This window comes from Biomphalaria glabrata, chromosome 7 (assembly GCF_947242115.1).
Source record: "Biomphalaria glabrata chromosome 7, xgBioGlab47.1, whole genome shotgun sequence".
Taxonomy (NCBI): Eukaryota; Metazoa; Mollusca; class Gastropoda; family Planorbidae; genus Biomphalaria; species Biomphalaria glabrata.
The window spans coordinates 46,443,706-46,466,051 of NC_074717.1; the positions used below are offsets into that span (position 1 = coordinate 46,443,706).

The 22,346-nt window shown below is 35.2% G+C and overlaps 2 protein-coding genes across 6 annotated transcripts in view; one reads left to right on the forward strand and one right to left on the reverse strand.

Annotated features, from left to right (window-relative positions):
* Positions 1-21: 21 nt before the first annotated feature.
* Positions 22-9,522, reverse strand: LOC106059016 (epimerase family protein SDR39U1-like). 2 transcript variants are annotated; one of them, XM_056036072.1, is made up of 6 exons: positions 9,400-9,522; positions 7,242-7,348; positions 5,293-5,378; positions 3,087-3,208; positions 2,237-2,383; positions 22-1,735 (listed from the first exon to the last, which is right to left on the reverse strand). In XM_056036072.1, exons 1-6 carry the CDS (start codon positions 9,413-9,415, stop codon positions 1,326-1,328), a joined length of 888 nt encoding a protein of 295 aa, XP_055892047.1. In that variant the 5' UTR covers positions 9,416-9,522; the 3' UTR covers positions 22-1,325. The 2 variants fall into 2 exon arrangements, with proteins under 2 accessions (XP_055892047.1, XP_055892048.1); XM_056036073.1 differs by lacking the exon at positions 9,400-9,522 and adding an exon at positions 8,604-8,634.
* Positions 9,523-16,344: 6,822 nt separating this feature from the next.
* The window catches only part of LOC106060564 (uncharacterized), a 31,556-nt gene continuing 25,554 nt past the window's right edge, over positions 16,345-22,346 (forward strand). Inside the window, exons 1-2 of one of the 4 annotated variants that reach the window (XM_056035584.1) lie at positions 16,345-16,452; positions 21,222-21,325. In XM_056035584.1, the coding sequence (XP_055891559.1) occupies positions 21,232-21,325 (94 nt within the window). In that variant the 5' untranslated portion in view covers positions 16,345-16,452; positions 21,222-21,231. Of the gene's footprint in view, positions 16,830-21,221; positions 21,326-22,346 lie in introns of those variants that run through there. The other 3 variants (XM_056035582.1, XM_056035583.1, XM_056035585.1) reach the window with 3 other exon arrangements.

The window sequence follows — 22,346 nt, forward strand, 5'->3', positions numbered from 1 at the left end:
TAGTTCTAAATGGAGACATGATATGGTGAACTTTTAAAATTTTATTGCTCAATAAACAAGACTATCAACACAATGTCAAAGAAGTTAATTTAGTTTGCTTAACCTATTAGTCAAGTTCATCTGTACACACTGTGACTCAGATCTACCACAATAACATGGTTAGCATTATTGTCTATCAGTACATCCTTAGTAATCAGATCTAACACAATCACACTAATACAATTAACAAAAACATCAGTAATACTTTAAATGTAATTCAGGGTCAAATAAAATGTTTGATTAATATCAGAGTTGTAAAAAAACAAAATCTAGAAAATCATCACTCTTTCTTTGTTCAGTCCCTAAGGCATCAATTCTCTTGTAAGAAGTACAAAGTAATTCATAACTAGGATGATGTAAATTTCAGGATAAAGTTTAACTACCTTCAGCTTGAATATAATAAAAGAACATCAATTCTCTTGTAAGAAGTACAAAGTAGTTCATAACTAGGATGATGTAAATTTCAGGATAAAGTTTAACTACCTTCAGCTTAAATATAATAAAAGAACATCAATTCTCTTGTAAGAAGTACAAAGTAGTTCATAACTTGGATGATGTAAATTTCAGGATAAAGTTTAACTACCTTCAGCTTAAATATAATAAAAGAACATCAATTCTCTTGTAAGAAGTACAAAGTAGTTCATAACTAGGATGATGTAAATTTCAGGATAAAGTTTAACTACCTTCAGCTTAAATATAATAAAAGAACATCAATTCTCTTGTAAGAAGTACAAAGTAGTTCATAACTAGGATGATGTAAATTTCAGGATAAAGTTTAACTACCTTCAGCTTAAATATAATAAAAGAACATCAATTCTCTTGTAAGAAGTACAAAGTAGTTCATAACTAGGATGATGTAAATTTCAGGATAAAGTTTAACTACCTTCAGCTTGAATATAATTAAAAAATTGAAATCAACCACCAGCAGAAAATGGTTGTCTGCACTGGATGTGGCAAAAGATGTAGCCCCATGCAATACTGCACTCCTCATTAATCTTCAGACTCAAAAGACAAGCCCTCTTATGCTAATTTTAATTCTCTTGATTAGTAGAATTAATGTTAATGTGCCAGAGTAGTATCACAATAAATGTTGCTTACATAACAACAGAATATAGAAAGCAAAAAAATACAAAATCCATCAACTATTTTGTTTACCATGTATCAATCAGCTCAGTGTAAAACTCAAATAGTTGATGTCTTCATTTTAAAAAAAAACATACAAAAATATATGAAAATAAAGACATCCATTCTGTACAAACACTAATGGGACATAACTCAGAAGCAGCTCAAGTAGCTAACTGCTTACAAGCTTCAGAAATTGTGGGATATTTAAACTTGTAACCAAACTCCAGAGTTCTCTTGGGCAAGACTTTCTGACCTTCCATTAAAATGGTTCCAGCTTCTGTTCCAAACACTGCATTCAACACCAAACTTGGCAATGGAATCAAATGAGGTCGCCAGAGAGCCGACGCATAGGCTTTGGTAAACTCTTCGCTTCGGACCGGGTTGGGGGCTGTGCCATTGAGGATGCCAGTGACCTTATCATTTTCAATGGCATACAGTATGATACCTGCCATGTCTTCTATGTGTATCCATGAAAACCACTGCTTCCCTGAACCAATGGGACCACCCAGTCCAAGGTAAAATTGCATCTTCATATTTTGAATAACACCTCCATCTTTGCCAAGAACTATTCCTGAATTTCAGAAATAAAATCATTTTAAAACAAAACGAAAGTATAGAAGTATTTCATATCACTATAAAATTGGCCAAGTCATTTTTTAATTTCAATGTCATGCCCCAATGCACAAGTCAGTTAGTACCTTGAAAGAGACAGGTCAGTAATGTGGATCCACATTTTGAGATGTTTTATCTAGCATGTAGGCAGGGAGTGAAATAGATAAAAAGTTCAAGAAGTATGTGACAGTCCAGGCAACTCATTTGAGAGAATATAAAAGTAAAACAACGGCTAGATATCAGGGTCATTGGTTGTTGCTCATTAGTTATTTATCGTTGCTCATCAATATTTTATTCCACAATGATTCACTTGTGTTTTATTTAACAGTAATGTCATTCTACTATTCCTTGATTTGTACAAGTGATTTATGCTGTGTGTGAATTTTATAAAGTCATGACTTTTCCACACTAAGGTCCTTCACAATGGTATACCAATGGTAAACAAAATCCATGTTATTACCTGTTCTGACAATAACTGACCGAGTAGAACTGTTGTCTGGTAACTTAGCTGCTTCCTCCCACTCTTTGGTCAACTCTGACAGGAAGTTGTAAGGCTCACATTGATCATTCTCTGTGTACTCTTTGTGGAGATCATCTTTGTAGAAACCTGAAAAAAGTGTTATAAATAGTCATACTACCACAATACTACAAACAATAACATAAGTATGAGGTTGAAGTCTGCTTAACACTTCTTTGATCAACACTTCTTTGATCAACCCAGCAGTAAAAGACTAGATGGCTGACTTGAATAAGTGGGAAGTATAAGCCTTAGTATTATTTCTGTTTTAACTCTTGCAATGCTAATTCTATAAATTACTAAGTCAATAAAACTTATCCACAATGACAGATGTTCAATTGTAAGTTTCAAACTTCATAAAGATTATTGTCCTAGCTCAATCCTCCTGCTCCTCGACCATCAACATGGCAGTCTGGAGAAAGTACCACACAACCAGGCAACTTTTACAATTTTAATGTAAATTTTTTGTTTACCCTACAATGGCCAGAGGGCACAGTGGCTGGGTGGTTAAGCGCTTAGCTTCTGAACCTGAGGTCCTGGGTTCAAATCTCAGTGAGGACTTGGAATTTGAAATTTGGGAATTTTAGAGTTCTCCTGACTCCACCCAACTAATGGGAAAGTAAAGGCGGTTGGTCGTCATGCTGGTCACGACACCCTGCTCGGTTGGCCAAGAAACAGCTTATCCTAACATCATCTGCCCTATAGACTGCAAGGTCTGCAAGCAGAACCTAACTTCACATTAGCCAAAGAATAACAAATAAACATTTAAAAATTGAATGGAGATTAAGCATACCTATTCCTGACAGTGACACAAAGACTTTTGGTGGTTTAGCTGCAGACAAGATGGCTTGTTTTAAAGCTTTTGTGTATGTGATTCTGCTGTCTTTAACTTTCGCTTTAAATTCATCTGTCCATCTAAGTGAAATATAAACATACATTTCACATTTAGTTTGTTTCTTAATAATAAGAACTAGGCTACATTTTTTAGATTAACCAACTAAAAATATTGACTAGGTTACATAAACATGAATATTAATTCAGATAATGTCAAAGAACTCTAAGGTCCTTAAAATGGATTTATATCTGTAGTGAATGCACAAGAGAGCCTGCTTCCCAAAACGGAGAAATATAACCTAGCACTGCAGGGTCTCCAATCCATAGAGAGTAGAGTCCATAGCCACAAGAGGCCAACTACCTAATAGAAAATTCTACCAATCTATACAGCCACAAAGCATAGAGAGAAATCCTGCCCCCATATGACTTAAGTGAGTTACCAAAAAAAAAGGGAGGGGGGAGATATATATATATATATATATATATAAATTTTTTTTTTATTTATTTTTTTTTTTTTTTGCAGAATTGCTTAAAATAAACTGGTTAAAATTTCATGTGATTTCATAAAAAAATGTAAAATAAGAGTGGGAAAAATTATTTCAAAATAAATGGCAAATAAAGCAAAACAAAAATTAATAAAATAGAATAAAAACACCTAAATTAATATACAGACAACAAACTTTTTAATGACATTTGTGAAATTTTAGAAGTTATATTTATATTACAAATGCTTGAGTCTTATAAATTTTTTCAGTTTGCTAGTAATCAAATTTCAGCATCAATTTTTTTATTCAACCTGGCATGTTTATAAATACAAATTAGAATTTGGGACCAACATAATCATCATCATCAAACTCCATTTGAGTGAGGGCTTGAGAGGCTTAAATCCTCTCTTGCAAAAGCCGTGGACAGAAACCCTGCTGTCTTGCGTAGTGCATACATGTCGCCATACAGGTCGAGAATTTTGGGTTTCCCAGACCTGTTGAGGCGGAGATCAGCAAGTCTGGGGCAGTCAAACAGAATATGAAGCACAGTTTCCTTTTCTTCCTCGCAGCGGGGGTACCGTGAATCGAAATTTGGCCATAGCCATGAGAAATATGAACCAACAGGACAGTGCTATCCTGCACTGTGCCATAATAGCTTTCTCAGGCCTGGAAAGCCTCCACCACGGGGAGGTGCGGTCAGGGCGCCTCATGCGCTCCCAGACTCCACAGGCTTTTTGGGACTTGTCCCAGCACTCAAACCACTTTTCCATTTCTGTTTTTTGAATTATAGCCAGGGCATGATGAAAACTTACAGTCTGTTCAGTGGGTGGAATTTGCCCTCCCTGGTGGGTCAAGGAGTCTGCAATAGTGTTGCCAGTCACACCTATGTGACTGGGTACCCACTGCATTATTACAGGGGTGCCATAGCGCTGCTTTATGTTGTGTGAGGCCATGATGACAGTGTCGATATTGGGGGGCCATGGTCCAGGGCTTTGCAAAGTTTGTAGTACAGATTTTGAGTCAGTGACCACAACAGTCTGTGTTGCCCTCAAATGTCCCTTGCCGAGTTGAGAGTCAATGACCTTTAAGGCTTCAGAGACTGCCATGGTCTCCGCATCGAAACTGCAAACACTACCACATGGTCCAAGATTTTTACTGAGTAAGAGCCAAGAAAGTTGATGTAGGCTCCATTCCTGCTCTTCCAGAACCTATCAATGCCGACCCATCAGTATATGCAAAAATAGCACTAGGCTTGAGGGTAGTAATGGTCTCCAGTGCTAGAATTTGAAGGTGTTAGATGAACGACTAAGCTTAGTGGCATTAGGGTCTACTAGTTTCAATCGTATGTCTGGGCGACACCAAGGGGGAAGAGGATGAAAACGTTGAATGTTTTGTTGGTTGGTGGAAGCATCTTTTCCCTTTTTTGGACCATCAGCCCAGGTTCTATTTACAAATGCCAAGAGCATGGCCCTTCCTTTCCCCCCTACATGCTTAAGCATTTTGGGGGTGATACCATCTGGCCCGGGAGCCTTTTTGATCTGGCATTTCCTTATGGCAGCATTTATTATAATATCAGATTTGGAAAATTGGGGATCATGTTGCTTTATCTTTCAACACAATACCAACACAATATAAAATGCCATTTCTCTTTGAGTTGATTTCATTTTATGTTTCACTTACTTTTTGAAAGGCTGAAGCACTGGCTCCCCTGACATACTGACCACAGCAACACAATCTCCAGGCAATCCATTACGTGTCAGATCATTCTAGTAGAAATGAAGAAGAATACTAGAGTTGGGATTGTCGATTTTAAACCAATGTAAAGTACAAACTACTTGAGAAATATAAATCTAACAGAAATTGGGCTTCGCATGGTACCTATAATAACTGATAGCAATCCTGCACAAAGGTTTGGTGGAAATCCCAGCCATAAGGAGAACAGTGTGTACATGTAATGAACATGTGAACATGTGATCCATGTTCACACGTCAACATTTAAGGCCTCTCAGAAATAGATTTGTACAAAAGCAATGTCTTCAATTCCAAAGATTAAGGATGAGTGCAGTGTTTCTTATCTTATATATTACAGACGTCTTATCTTATATATTACAGACGTTACTTCGAAAAAGTAAATAAAAATTCGACCAACATAATATAAAATGCCATTTCTCTTTGAGTTGATTTCATCTTATGTTTCACTTACTTTTTGAAAGAAATGTGTAGGACGTAATTATCTTCTCTTTTTTTAAAGTTACGTCTGTAATATATAAGATAAGACGTCTGTAATATATATAAGATAAGACTATGCAAATCCAGTTGTGTACTGCATATTTTGTCACACCTGATGTAGCCAAGCATAGACTTACTATATATATATAGTGAATATAAAAAAGAAGAACTTAAAATGTATAGCAAAGAAAGATATGAAACATAAAGACACCACTGGCGGGTTAAGTGAAGAAAATGTGTAATTCTTATCAGTAGTGCAGCTAGGGTGTGGAGAGGGGGTCCAAATTTGAAAATCCCCCCCCCCCCAAGCTTCAACTAGAGGTGGGTCCCCTAATGAGTGTCCAAAATTTCTTGTACATTAAATATTAAGACTATGCCATGTTATCTTGCTATTCATGTTGTTATGCATATTAGTGACCATGTTGCATGTATTCTACAATTTAGACTTGTATATTTATTAAGTACATTATCTCATGTCATGATGTATTAAGTACATTATCTCATGTCATGATGTATTAAGTACATTATCTCATGTCATGATGTATTAAGTACATTATCTCATGTCATGATGTATTAAGTACATTATCTCATGTCATGATGTATTAAGTACATTATTTCATGTCATGATGTATTAAGTACATTATCTCATGTCATGATGTATTAAGTACATTATCTCATGTCATGATGTATTAAGTACATTATCTCATGTCATGATGTATTAAGTACATTATCTCATGTCATGATGTTGAATGTCAAAATGCAGATGCCCCTAACGAGGCTGTGGCCCCTGCACACCCAAATCGACACTGCTTCTCATTTTTAACACATCAGGCTGGGGTTTTACTCCTGCCTAAGGCAAGTGCTTTTAGATAAACAAATTTATTTGTTGATACATCTGTCTTTAAAGACCAGCTCAGGGGTCAGCTTGTCGTTAAAAGTTTAGACAAGAACACCTTGCAGCCAATGACTTCTCAAAAAAGATGAATAAAATAGACTGACCTCTTTCAGACAATGATTCCGTCTGCTTTAAAAAAGTAAGGTACACCTTTCAGACCTTGCAATCTATAGAGCAGATAATGTAAAGGTCATCTAATTCTATGGTCAATGGTTAATGAGGGTGTCATGTGACCATTATAGGTACTCATTAGAGCTGGTTGGACTCAAGGGCATCCCAAAAATCCCAAAATTCTAAATCCCAGTCTTCAGTGATTCAAATCTGCAAACCTGGGATCTCTCAGCTTGGAAGCCAAGTACTTTAGAAACTCAACCAACAAGCCCCTGCCTGCATTGGATTTAGCAAAATATGTTAAAATTAGAGTAAATTAAATATGTAAATATTAGAAAAATAAAGTATTTACACACAGACAAAGGATACTCTGAAAATGTAATAATGCACTTACCCATGTCATACAATTAGGAGCTACTTTCCTTGATACTGAAATAACTTTGAAGCCTTTACCAGCAGCAAGTCTGGAGACATGACGACCAATAAAACCAGTTCCTCCCCCTGAGAAAAAACAAATGTCAATAATATACTGACAGCTAGCACAGTTGAAAACTTAGTCCAGTAAATAAGCTAAATAATGAAATCAGAGGAGTAAACAAATACAGTTTGGTGCCAATAATTCTTACACCGTCATCTCCACCTTCAACTCTCAAGATATCACAGAGATTCTAACTCAGGACCCCAGGTTCAGAAGCCAAGAGCTTAACCACTCAGCCACAGCACCCCAATGGCATTGACTCCCAGACATAAATTTGTCTATTTTGATTTGCAATTTAAGGTGTGAGATATATTTAATTTTGCTAGTTAAGGTGTGAGGTATATTTAATTTGGGAAATACTTTAGCTCTAATGGGTACCTGACTTTAGTTGGAGAAAAGTAAAGTTGTTTGGCCACATGACACCCTTGTTAACCATGGGCCACAGAAACAGATGACATTTACATCATCTTTCCCATAGATCGCAAGGTCTGAAAGGGGAAATGTTTATAGTGCTATTAGAGCATGGAATGGGTTGCCTGAAGACAGGAAAATCAATGACTTGGCAGAGTTTAAGTCATTGATTAACATGCATGACTAGATTGACTTAGGGATATGCGTAGGATGCAATCTTCTTTTTTGAAGTAATGTCTGTATTTTATACGATTAAAGATAAGATGCAAAGTATGCAAAAACGTGGCCAGGACCCTTTCAAGGTGGAACTAAAAAAAATTAGAATTTAAGAGTAGACTTCAGTACCCATTATATGCAAATGAAAGTTCTTATATAATACAGACGTTACTAAAAAAAAAAGAAGATGATTACGTCCTACGCGTCATGCATTTAGTCATGCATATTAACCAATGACTTAAATTCTGCCAAGTCACTGGTTTTCCTGGCTAGCTCAGGCAACCCATTCCATGCTCTAAAAGCACTAGGGAAGAAGGAGTATTTGTGCAAATTTGTCCTAGCATATGGGACGAGGAATGTGCCTTTATCTTTGTGTCTTTCAGAGTATTTTATTATTGACAGTCATACATTCAAAAAGGGTTTTTAGTAATCAGTAAGGATATTTTTGTTGGTATACATGTGTAGTGTGACTAAGCATCTTGTGATAATTGTTTGAGCTAAGTTTTACATTTGACAGAAAAAAATATCTGATTTTCGTTCACTTCCATGTGTTCCTTCTCATAATGATTAGAAATTGAAATAGGAATAAGACAAACATGCTAGAGTCTGGATATTTACATTGAAATGGTAATGCCTAACGGTTGGCCTAACCTGTATTGTAGTACATTGAATCATTGAATCTGGTACATGTTACATAACAGTTAACACTAATCTCTAGTAACAGTGTATCAAGCCAAAATCAAGGATTGATGGCCTCATTGCTGGTCATAGTATAATACTATAACTAGTATAACCATAATTTTCATGTATTGTAGTAAATAGACTGATATAATACAGAATTACAGATCTATCATCTAGATTAGATAGAATATAGATCTAGATCTAGAATCTAGACTAGAAGATCTTTTACAGAAATTACTTAATTAGAGCTGCATGGCATCATGATGATGAATTATTTATTTATTATGAATGATTATCATTGATTATGTTGAGTCCAGACTAAAGTGTTGAACTTGGTTGAAAGTAATGAAAGTGAAAGTAAACTCAGAACTGGATTAGTATTAGTTACCAGTGTCTAAAGTAAAGCTCGACTCAAATTAAGTTGTGAAACTGAAAATGACTGCAAGTGATTGAAGTGTAGGCGTAGTAGATCTAGAATAATCTCTTTTTTTTACTTTTTATAACTAGATCTAGATCTATATAGTAATCTAGTAACTAGATCTAACTAGATCTAGTCACTACTTCTAGTACTACTACTAGTTGTTAACTAGTTACTACTAGATCTAGATCTAGACTCTAGTAGTCTAGACCTAGTGATAGGCTAGTGTAACTCTCTTGTAAGTCAAAGCCGACAAATTTGAAATCATCATCAGTCAAATGGAAAAAATCGTCACTTCCAAATCTAGATCTAGAGTAAATGCCAAATATAAAAAAATGTTAGATCTACCTATCACAACGCTCATGATTAGACCTAGGTAATAGGTTATATAATTACTACCCTAAATTTAACAGAAGTGAATTCTTGAATGTTTACAAAATATCTAAATATTTTCAGAGTTGTTTCTCTTTGTCTAATTAATATCAAAGACCTACATATTTTGTCTAATAGATGAGTACTTTTCGTTACATCAGTGAACTAATACTACACAGTCATTAAATCTTTACTTTGTTTTTTTTTTTCTTCAAGAAAAAAACCTTTATTGAAGACATTAAATTATTATTAAACCAATTAAACTTTTTTTTATAAAATCGGGGGGGGGGGGGGGTATAAATCTCTATCAACTGTAAAATCCTTTAAGATTTATCTTTCTAACTTAATTTTGTTGAAATGATGTTAAAGTATGGATGGTTTCATTCACTGATACCTCTTGCTTTATTGTCTTTAGTTCTTTCAATATAGTTGATCTATCAGTTTTAAAGCAGGTATAGGCCTAACCATTGATAATCTTACCTTACCTGATGGTATTCCAGCTAGATTACTCAAAGAACTAAGCAATGAGCTAGCACCAGTGTTCAAAATACTTTTTCAGGCATCTCTTTACCAGGGCACATAAGCAAAAGACCGGAGTGCATGGAGACAGACTGTGCGTGCTGGGACAACCCTTGCTGTGAACAAAAGAATTGAAGCGGCTTTAATCAAGAGGGATAAAAAGAAAGCTGCCCTGTCTGCTAGCCCTAAATCAGAGGCATACACATGTACGAATTGTGGCAAAGTCTGCCGTTCTAGAATTGGCTTGATTAGCCACACCAGATTCTGCCCCGTCTCAAGATTAAGCCAAAACCAGTGACTCATTTGGGCGCATCCATTGCCTTTCGAGACAAAAGGAGCCATATATATAATATGTAGCAACATCATAAACCACTTAGACAAACATGATGTCCTTACTCCATACCAACTGGCTATAGGAAATATAGATCATGTGAAACACAATAGGACTAATTGATGATTTTTCAAAAGGCTTAGATAATAGTGAGCAAATAGATGCTATCTTACTAGATTTTTCCAAAACTTTTGACAAAGTTCACCACCATAGTTTGCTTAAAAAAAGTAAAATATTTCGGCATTAATAGTCCATTACATAAGTGGGTTAAAGATTTTCTAATAGGGAGAGAACAAACTGTAATAATAAATGGCTCTAAATCAACACCAATAACAGTAAACTCAGGTGTACCTCAAGGAACAGTCTTAGGTCCACTACTATTTTTAATTTACATAAATGATTTACCAAATCGCATTAATTCAGGAACAAAAGTCAGATTATTTGCAGACGATTGCATAATATACATAGGCTATATATAGAACAATAAAAACAACACAAGACACAGATATTTTACAAAGAGAATTAGATGAATTACAGAAATGGGAATCAAATTGGAGCATGTCTTTCCACTCAGAAAAAATGTAAGTTATTAAGAGTAAAAAAAAAACTAAAACAAATTATTCCACTTATCTCATTCATGGTAAACCAGTAACACAGACTAAAAACGCAAAATACATAGGTGTTATCATGGGCGTAGCCAGGGGGGGGAGTTCTTGGGGGTTCAAACCCCCCCCCCCCCGAAATGAAATCCCCCCCCCCGTGGGGGGGGGACGGAATTAAGTGACTGATTATTGCTTTCATTTTGTTTATTTTAGGTGAGATTTTAATACTAAATCATCACTTACCACAGCACAGCCGAGGCAGTTTTGAGTTAAAAACCCTCTACTAGGGGGTTTTGAGTTTAAATCCCCCCTACCAGGGGGTTTTGAGATTTTAAAAAAACCCTATCAGGGGGTTTTGAGATACAAATCCCTCTACCAGGGGGCTTTGAGTTTAAATTCCCCTCTTCTATAAAACAAAACAAAAAAAATGCAAACAACAATCCCCAAATTCCAACAGCACAGTTGAGGAAGATTTTGATTTTAAAACCCCCTCCAAAATTTACGATAAACCCCATCTTCAATATAAAAAAAGCAAATTACACACTCAAAATTCTATGAGCGTAGCCAAAGGGGTTTTGAGTTTAACCCCCCCGCCTTTTCCAGTTGGGGTTTGAAGCTAAAAAGTACCTCTTCAATATAAAAAAAAAAGCAAATTACACACTATAAAATCTATGATCGTAGCCAAAGGGGTTTTGAGTTTAAATCCCCCTCCTCCAGATGGCTTTTTCTTTAAAGTTTAAAACCCCTCCAGGTGGTTTTGAGTTTAAAATTAACAGAGCGTTTAGAGTTGAAAACCTCTCTCTTCAATATTATTTTAAAGCAAACTACAGTCACCAAATTCTAAGATCGTAGCTAAATGGGGTTTTGAATTAAAAACAAAACAAAAAAACTCCAGGGAGATTTCTTAGTTCAAAACCCCTCAACAGATGATTTAACGAAAAAACTTTCCATTTCGATATAAAATCTAAAGCGAAATACAGGCATGTAATTCCAAGAGCGTAGTCAAGAAAGATTACAAATTTCTACCAGTGGCTTGGGCTCCATTAATAAAGTGTGAATAGTCTTCTGCCGAAATTGAAAATCATTAAATGTGTCTCAACAAAGATGGTTAAGACAGATTTTAGGAGTCAGTCATAGAGATCGGGTCTAAATCAAAGAAATCATATGCCGAATTGGGAGTCGAATCCTTAGTAAGGTTGTGACAGAGCGTCGCATGAGGTTTTGCGGGACATGTTCTCACACAAAATGAATTACGCAAAATAAGAGTTGCGGAATCAGCTTGCTGGAAAATGCGCCGAACGATTTTTTGAAATAAAACTTTTTAATAGCAAGATAATGCACTGTAGATACCTCAGAATATGCATTTTGTTGGCTTTCAATACCAGAAATAGTGCTCGGCGGTGGGGCTTCGCCCCGCGCTGGGGGAGCACTGCGAACTCCCCCAGACCCCCTTGCTAGCGAGGGCGGGGAGTCTACAATAAACAATAAACGTCTTCCGAAAGGGTCAGAATGTAATAAAGATTAATTATGTACACACACACACACACACACACACACATATATATATATATATATATATATATTTATTTTTATTTTTTTCGCCCGAAAAAACCCTCCCCGAAAAAAAATCCTGGCCACGCCCATGAGTGTTATAATAAATGAAAAACTGTCATGGATCCCCATATTGATGAAGCTATTTTTTAAAAATCAAACAAAGCATTAAGGTTTATTAGAAGAAATTTCTATAAATCAAATAAGAACATAAAACTATAGAAAATGTTATTTAACCTTGGTTAGGCCAATAATAGAATATGCATCCTCTAGCTGTTTTGGGACCCCTCAACTCAAGAAAACATTGAGAAACTGGAACAGACACAAAATAGAGCAGTGAGATTCATAACAAATAAAAAATAACTAGAGTAACACCTTTAGTAAATTTAGAAAGCTTTCAGGATAGAAGACTTGAAAGTAAAGTAGCAATTATACATAAAACCCTGAACCATAATCTTCAAATACAAAATTTAATAAAATACACAGAAAGACACAAAGATAAAGACACAATCCCAGTTCCATACGCTAGGACAAATTTATACAAAAGCTCCTTCTTCCATAGAGCTATTAGAGCATGGAATGGATTAAATTGCCTGAGCTAGCCAGGAAAACCAGTGACTTGGCGGTATTTAGGTCATTGGTTAATATGCATGACTAAATGCATGACGCGTAGGACGTAATCATCTTCTTACGTCTTATAGCGACGCCGCTGACTGCAAACTGTATCGGCACTTACCGCTCCGTTGGATACATCAGCTGTTTGGCGAGGGGGAAACTTGATGTTTCGACCACAACTAATGCCCAGGCGTTTATCTCATTTCCACGAAAGGATTCGTTTTGCGACTGAAGGAGACCATATAGTTGGTTTTGTATTTGTAAATTATGGTTCAGTGTTGAAGTTATTAATATCAAGTGGCCGAGCCTCGTTCGGTTAAATAATTTTCTAAGAAGTCATTTTAGGAATATTTTTGTAATTACGAAAATGAACGATCAGATAAAGACTACAAATCTGAAGAGTTGCTTTCTGTTAGTTGTAAATGTAATTGTACATGGCAATTAAATATAAAGTCTCTTAAGTCCTCCTACAATCTAGACAAACCACAGCTCATATCCGTCTTATAGTTTTACAATCCATCTTTTGCGTAAAACTATTGTAGGTCTACTATTATTGGCTTGGAAGAAAGTCTTTGCAGTGTAACTTCTTAGATGGTTACGTTCAGACATTAAATTATGGAATTTGTATATTCATTATGGTTTTAGTACGAAACATCAAGTGACGCAAATCTCTACGTTATAGGGTAAAACAGACACTTTGTGACAACACTTTAATAATCAATGAAGTAACGAAGTGCTGATATGTTTTCTTGAGTTTTAATTATTTAGAACTTGAACTAGAAACAATAAATGTATGTAGGCCCTACACAGATATATATATATAACAGATACAGGATTCAGTGAAAAAGATCAATGAGTAAATATTTACTTTAAAAACTAGCGACTTCTAAGTCTAACTTTCTAGCTCTCCCTCTCGTCTCAAGCTAACACTCCGCCTTTTATATCTTTTTTTTAGGATAAAGAACAACGACAATTCAATACCCATCTTTGACTCCTTGACCTGTTTACATTTAATTTTCCTTTTAATTGTTTTTGTAATTTAACCTACGTTAATTATGTTTCCCTGCTGTAGCCTTGAACTAAGCGTCTTTCTGGCATTAAAGCGTGAGTGCGCTGACCTGATTTGAGATTGGTAGGCTACAATGTCCTCATTTTGTGAACAATGAGGTGTCAGTAGGAACTGTTTTTGTAATTTAACCTACGTTAATTATGTTTCCCTGCTGTAGCCTTGAACTAAGCTTTAATCGGCGTCTTTCTGGCATTAAAGCGTGAGTGCGCTGACCTGATTTGAGATAGGTACAATGTCCTCATTTTGTAAACAATGAGGTGTCACTAGGAACGTGACATGGCCTACTTTTACAGATCCCTCCATTCAGATCTCTCCTGTGCCTACCGTCATCAAGGCCCTAACTCCAAGCTTTTTACCGAGGTTTATAGTTAAACCAAAAGAGGCTGCAGCGTACGCAAACTCTTTGACCGCTAGATGGATATCATGTTTAGTGTGAGCAAGTAAGGCGTAAAGAAGCTATGTTATGACCATTTCCTTTGTTTTGGTACGGGACAGTAGACATCGAAGCATGAACACATGGTAATAATTCACCAGCAAAATAATAATAATAAGGCTTGTCTTCGAGTCCAAACATTAATGAGGATTGCAGTATTTCCCGTGGCTACGCAGCCCCAGCTGTGACCTAAATATTTTGCCACTTCCAGGGTAAGCATAACCATTGTCCGTGGTGCTTGATTAAGATTTTCTTTTAGCGTCAGACTGCGTCTGTCCTCGGCAGCAGATTTTCTTTTGGTCTCAAATGTGTATCCGCGGCCTTTGTATAGAGGGAATTATTTAAGTCCGACAGTTACGCTGGAAAGAGCAGTATCCTGTATGGGAGACGAATTTCAGACGAATGCATGCCAAAGGCAGTCTTTTTTTTTTTTTTGGTGAGCCAGGAAAACCAGTGACTTAGCAGAATTTAAGTCATTGGTTAATATGCATAAATAAATGTATGACGCGTAGGACGTAATCATCTTCTTTTTTTGAAGTAACGTCTGTATTATATAAGATAAGAAGATAAATTTGGAGACTATAACTCACAATATATAGGCCTACTTGAATCCTAAAAATGCAAAAAATTTAGAGTAGAATCTAATTGGCCCACTTAAATTCTCTTACTACTTCCGATTATTTTTTTTATAGAGCTTTGAATTATAGTTTTTGTAACAAAACAAAGTTATACAAACATGACTATTGAACAAAATGTAGGCCTATCACTTACCAATGAGCTTTTTTTAAAATATTTTTTTTCAATTTTTTTTTTGGCGGCGATCCTCAAAGTCTTAATCTAAATAAGTTGGGGTATTAGGAGAATGCGTTTCTGCAGTGAAGAAGGCAAGAAAACGCTTTCGGAACAAATTGGTTGTATTTGCAATGTTGTAAAGGCCTGTAAATTCATATTAGAATATTTTTCAAGTAAAACATTTTCAAAAAGTCCTTTTTGAAAAGGATGAATAATAAGCTGTAGATGTCAGGAGAATGCATTTTTGCTGTGAAGAATGCATGAAAACGCTTTTGGCCCGACCCCACTGGGGAAGCTTACAGCACTTCCCCAGACTCCCTAGCTGTCAAAAGAAAGGCCTCAACATGGCTGGGTTTGTTTTTTTTTCGCCAAAGGTTTAGAAACACTGTTTTTTTTAAAGGAATATATATAAATATATATATATATATATATGCTGTACGCGCGTTTATGCTTAGGGTTAGGGTTTACTGGGCATTAGGGTTAGGGTTTGGGAAAAAATTGCCCCCTCCCCAATCCAAAGTTCTGGATCCACTAGTGATTGTCTTCCAGGTATCTTAGCACGACATCAGCTGTATCTTCTCCTCTAGTTTGTCACGGCAGCTGTTTCAATGCTTGGGAAGACATATCTGACAAAAAGGTCAACTTGTGCCATGTCATTTATGTTGAAAGACTTATATATATATATATATATATATATATATATATATATATATATATATATATATATATATATATATATATAATATATATAGTAATACAGCAGAAGAAAGTTGAATATCTTCCACCTGCAAATATGTTACATTTCAAGACATGGGGGTGGGGTGCGCTAAAAAGAGAGTACACGTGGCTGAGAGATAGAGTCAGTGCCTAATGCTCATTAATCGAATCAGTATGAATTATATTTTTTAATCGATAAATAAATATATAATATTTGCACATGGAACTAAAAAGCCGCAGCTTAACATCCAAAAAGCCGAATGTGGCTCGCGAGTCTCAGGTTGCCGACCCCTGCAATTTTTTTACTAGGAAGTAACTTGTCTTCAACTCTGAATGAACATTTTACAAACATGCAAGGGAAATAATAGTCTTCCTGTTGTATCTGAGCATATTAGATTTGGTATAGAAATATAATTGATCATGATCATCTAGATCTAGATCTAAATATTGCTAGACACTAGATCTAGATATAGAATATAGACATAATAGATCTACCCGAATCTACCGATTTTGGACACTTTAGATCTAGACTCTAACTCTAGGCTAGATTAGATATAAAACTAAAAAGGATCTATAGATATATATAGATCTATCTATAAAATTCTAGACCTAGGCTAGATCTATCTATAGTCTAGTATAGTTCTATAGTTAGTACTATAACTATATAATTAATATAATACTATAGATAGGTCACACCGTGAAATAGGTGAGAATGAGAATGCTGCACACTGCATGCAATCATATTATTATCATTTGAATCATTCAATTCATTCATCAGTAGGTGTCAGTATTGCAGCTTATAATAATAAGTTTTATTAACTTTTTAAAATCTAGATTATTATTTAAGATTAGATGTAGATGGAGTAGATCTACTGATCTACTTCTGTGTAGTACTAGTAGTTTATATATTATAAATTACAGGCCTACTATTCGGACACCTAGAGTCCTAGCACTAGAGTAGGCTAAATGACTAGATCTATAGGCAGAAATTTCAAAGTTTGACTTTGACAGCACATAATCATAATGCACTGTGCAGCTATGGCATTATGATTATTTGACAATGGTTCGACATAGTTCACATAGAAAACAAAATGAAGTATCAAAACCTATATTTATTTAATTATTATTTGTTATTAACTTAATTTAAGGTCAAAGAGGCCATGTGTTTTCATTTAATTCAGACAAATCGACCCACATTATTTGATTCCGAACACCATAATTCCATTATAATTTATTTCAGTGTAGTCTTTATATTTAGGCATCAATAAACTCAGATTTTAATTCTACATTAGTACTAGAGTCTAGTAAATTAAATTCATTAATTATTATTAAGAAGATCTACTGAGATAAATAAAGTAGATTGCCTAGGGCCCTAGCCCTAGATCTATATTATCTAGATTCTAGATCTGGCTCTTAATCTTATTATTACACATTCAACATTGAAATAATTTTTACAAAGTTTGTCACCTAAACTTTTATGTCCCTGCCTCCAAATTTAAAAAAATTCTGCCCCCCCCCCCCACCTGCCATCTTATCTGGGGGTGCGCTGTACATGTGTAATATTCTACCCACAATGAGTTGGGTATGGAGCGGTTTTAAGAATATAGTTTAAAAAAATGTTCAGATATTATATATATTATCTATAGAATGTAATCTTAACAGAATTGGTTGCCTGAATCAGCCAGGAAAACCAATGACTTCTAAAGCAGAGTTTAAGTCATTAATTATAACATGCATGACTAGATTGACACATGACATGGTAGGACATATATTATTAACTTCTTTTTTGAAGTACTAGGACATATATTATTTTCTTCTTTTTTTTTTTTTTTTTTTTTTTTTTGAAGAAACGTCTGTAAAATATAAGAATCTAATAAGAAGAAACTGAAAACACAATTTTTAGTTTTTTGTTTTTTTCTTGTTTTTTGTTGCATATAGATCTAAATGTGACCTGATAGTAACTTTTAATTTTATAACAATTTTGTGACTTTAAAAACATTAGTTGATCTGAAAATTGTCTGAAATTTAATTTTACCAAATGAACCCTGAACAAAAAATTAGAATGGTTGCTTAAAAATATACAAATGCAAGACTGCATAGACCAAGTAGATAATTTTATATATCTTGGGAATGTAGTCAGTGTATCGGGTGGAACAGATGAAGACATTAAAGGTCATATATACTAGCGCGTCAGACATTTACACAGCTAAAACCAACCTGAAAATCCCCTCTAACAAGACTAAAATAAGAATCTTTAACTCTAATGTCAAGGCGGTCCTACTGTATGGTCCTGAAACATGGAGAACATTTGAAGCAACAAAAAACAACAGTACAGACCTTCATCAACTGATGCCTGAGAAATATCCTAAAAATACACTGGTACGGCAAAATAGAAAACACCAAACTGTGGGAGATGAGTGGACAGGAAAATATAGAGGTGCAGATCTTAGAGAGGAAGTGGAGATGGATTGGTCACACCCTTAGAAAAAAAACCTAAAACAGTAAGAGAGCTAGAGAGGTCTTAGAGTGGAACCCCCAGGGAACAAGACATAGAGGAAGACCAAAAAGAATGTGGCGATGCAGTATACTAAATGAAGCCGAGAGGACAGGAAAGAGCCATTAAAAAACTAGCAAGAGACTGTGGAGAGTGGCATGTTTTTACCAAGGCCCTATTTTACATGAGGAGCATAAAGGAAAGATGAGGATGATACACCTAAAAAAAGGTTATTTATATAATGTAAAAACTAAACTATAATATATATAATTATAAAAATATATTTTTAAAAGTTCCTTTTCAGACCTTATGGTCTATAGGGCAGATGATGTAAATGTCATCTGTTTCAGTGGCCCATGGTTAATGAGGGTGTCATGTGGCCATCACAACGACCAACTGTCTTCACTTTTCCCCAACCAATGTAAGGTGAGCTGGGTGGACTCAGAGGCACCCTAAAGATCCTGGAATTAAAAATCCCAGTCTTCACCAGGATTTGAACACAGGAACCTCCATGCAAAATAAATAAATTAAAATTCTACTAAAAATAATAATAATAATAATATATAATTCTAATAATGTCAATCATTCATTAAAACAAAATTACAAGAACGACAAAAGCAGATCTAGACCCCCACCTGCTAAGAAGATTAACTCCAGTAACCCAACAACATATTTGTACATCATCACACCATTGTTTTGAAAATCATAATTTGATTACAAATAAAAAAAAGATATTTTATTTTTATGTTTTAACCAAGTAGTGCATGTTTATCAATGACTCAAGCTCTGTTAAGTCATTGGATTTCCTGGCAGATTCAGGCAACTCATTCCATGCTCTAATCAATGCTTCTATGAATTTGTCCTAGCATATATGGAATACGAAATTTTTCTTGTCTTTCTTTGTGTCTTTTAGATTATATTGTGTGTGTGTTTTAGTCAATAAAAATTTATTTAAAAATAAAGTATATCTCAAATACATTTTAAAAATAATTTTCAATTCAAATAGCAACCTATGCAAAACCTAAGATCAATTTTGAAATATAATTCATAGATAATGTTTTCGAACTTAAAAATATGTAAAAAAAAAAAAAAAAAAATTTTATGCAATTTTAAGTAGTTCCACCACTACTGATTGTCATATGATCCATAAAAATCTTAAATATTCTCATGTACTAAAAATATGTAAATAATTGTTTCTGATTGTAAAAGTGAGAAAACAGTGCTAGAAGAGCTGTAAAATCCTGGAAATTGATACAGATAATAAATAAATACTGAGTCAGAGTCTTGAATCAGTTTCATCATTGAACTTAGTCATAATTTTGTACAGTACTTTGTGTGGGAGAAGAACAGACAATTTAACACTGTGAAACCAATAGTGAACAGAATAAATGAGAAGTGAACAAGCTCTCATCCAAATCACAAGAAAGAAGAGGGCAAGATCTTTCGACTCAGATCTGGACACAACAGAATGAGACAACATATGTTCCAGAAGTTCGAATTTGGAACCAGTGAAATCTGTCGATGTGGAGTGTCACCAGAGAATGCTGACCATGTCCTTCAAAACTGCATTCTTTACCAAGAGGCCCAAACAAGTCTCTGGCCTCAAAACACCCCAATAGAAAGAAAACTATATGGAGAGCTGCCTAATTTGGAAACCACTGCACAGCTCATCTCTTATATTGGTCTAGTCATCTGAACACTCCCCCAACAGTTCATCTCATATTTTGGTCTAGTCATCTGAACACTCCAACATTTCAGTTTATCCCATATGTTGGTCTAGTCATTTGAACACTCCAACAGTTCATCTCATATGTTGGTGTAGTCATCTGAATGCTCCAACATAACAACAACATATGTTTATATCATATATTGGTCTAGTCATCTGAACACTCCAACATTTCAGTTTATCCCATATGTTGGTCTAGTCATTTGAACACTCCAGCAGTTCATCTCATATGTTGGTGTAGTCATCTGAATGCTCCAACATAACAATAATAATTATAGCTTGTATATAGCGCTACTTTCATGCTTATAGCATGCTCAGAGTGCTATGGTCCAATTTTAGTCGTGGACTGGGTGGGGGGGGGGGAATGGGAGAAAGTTTTCCGTGCTACCTTTAGACGCTCAGTAAACACATCTCTGCTCGAGTTGAGTGTCTAATCTTCAGCCCCCTTCATAGGTAGCCAAGTTCAAGTGTACTTAGCCTCTCGGCCACGCTTCCCACATAATAATAAGAATGAGGAATAAGAAGAAGTACATTATTTTATTTCATGTACAGTGATTTGTTTTAGAGGGTTATAGAGGATTATAAAAACCATTAGTCTCCAGTAGAATTTGTTCTCATTACAAAATGTGTGTGTTGTGCTTATAAGCATTTCAAGGCTAAGAACTCACTTGTTACAAGAAATGAAATTCAACTCTGTATCACCATGCACACTCCTAAATACTTCTGTCCACATCTCAATAAGCCACTCTTTTTTTATTTTTGTGACAGTCCAATACTAGATTTAGCTCTTTTATTTAAATCTATTGTAAATGTTTTAGGGTGGCAATATTATGGGTTGCATTTATAATATTCTTGTTTAGTTTTCAATAAATGCTAATAATTGATGAGTCTTTAGGTAACATGATGCTCTGAATGAAAGCTAATTTTGATAATTTTCTGTTTATGTTAGGTATTATAAAATGGATTATGCTGGTGACTTTTCACAGTCTAAGGATGACAAGTCTCATGAAGTGGACATAGCTATCAGTTGTCCTTTGAATTCAGAGAATAGTTGTACGTTATTTAACACATCTTTATAGTACTCTATTATTATTATTGTTATTAATATCATAATTACTCATATGGTATTTCAGTTACAATGTGATAATTATTTCTAAATTAAGATATTTTGTTACAGTAATTCTCTGAACTGTCATAGCTCAAGCATTTTTTTAGAAGGAAACTAGAAGCCAATATTCGTGGTGTCCCAACATAACCAACACTCTGTACAGTGTGGAACAACCAGTAAGAGCAGCACACTACTTTTTGATTGCACAGACTACTCAAGAGATTACAGCTCAGCAGCAAAAAGCTTGCTAGATAAAGCAGATTATGTTTGTAAAACGTTTTACATGTTTGGATGTTTCTTCAGAGTTGAAGATAATCTAAACCAAACCTCCAGTGGAACAGCGGGGGATGCGGCCTGCAGGGTATTAACCTGCCAGGATGACCTAATGACAGTCCGGCGTGCATACCACAACCAGGCACCCAGGATTATAGTGTCCATCCAGATACAATAATGTGTTACAGTAGACATTTCTATGATTAGAACATTTAAAATGTAGGACATGAGAAGAAATTAATACGCTTAAGTAGTAGGACATAAGGAGGCATAGTGGTATATTTGTAAAGTCTTGGTTTCCGAACTGAGAGGGACCTGGTTCAAATCTTGATGAAGACTGAGATTTATTTTTCAGGACTTTTAGGATGTTCCTGAGTCCATCCAACTCTAATGGGTACCTGACTTTAGTAAGGTATAGTAAAGTCGGTTGGTTGTTGTGCTGGCCACATGACACCCTCATTAACCATCAGGATGACCTTTACATGATCTGTCCCATAGCTCAAGGTCTGAAAGGGGTGATTTGCTTACTTAACTTGCTCTACTAGTATGACATATAGAGGTAGAAGATTAGCTCATTATAAATAGAACCTAATTGAAACCCAGTGTTATCACAACTTAAACATTTGTTAACAGTAGTATTAAGGCCAAGGGCAATTCTAAGTATTGTCCAAAATATATCTTGGAACACAGAAA

Excerpts from the sequence above, each read along its gene's own strand:
- LOC106059016 (XM_056036072.1), bottom strand. Across the intron at positions 3,209-5,292 it reads GTGCTTCAGCCTTTCAAAAA|ATGGACAGATGAATTTAAAG; the intron begins GTAAGTGAAACA and ends TATTTCACTTAG. Across the intron at positions 2,384-3,086 it reads TGTGTCACTGTCAGGAATAG|GTTTCTACAAAGATGATCTC; the intron begins GTATGCTTAATC and ends CACTTTTTTCAG.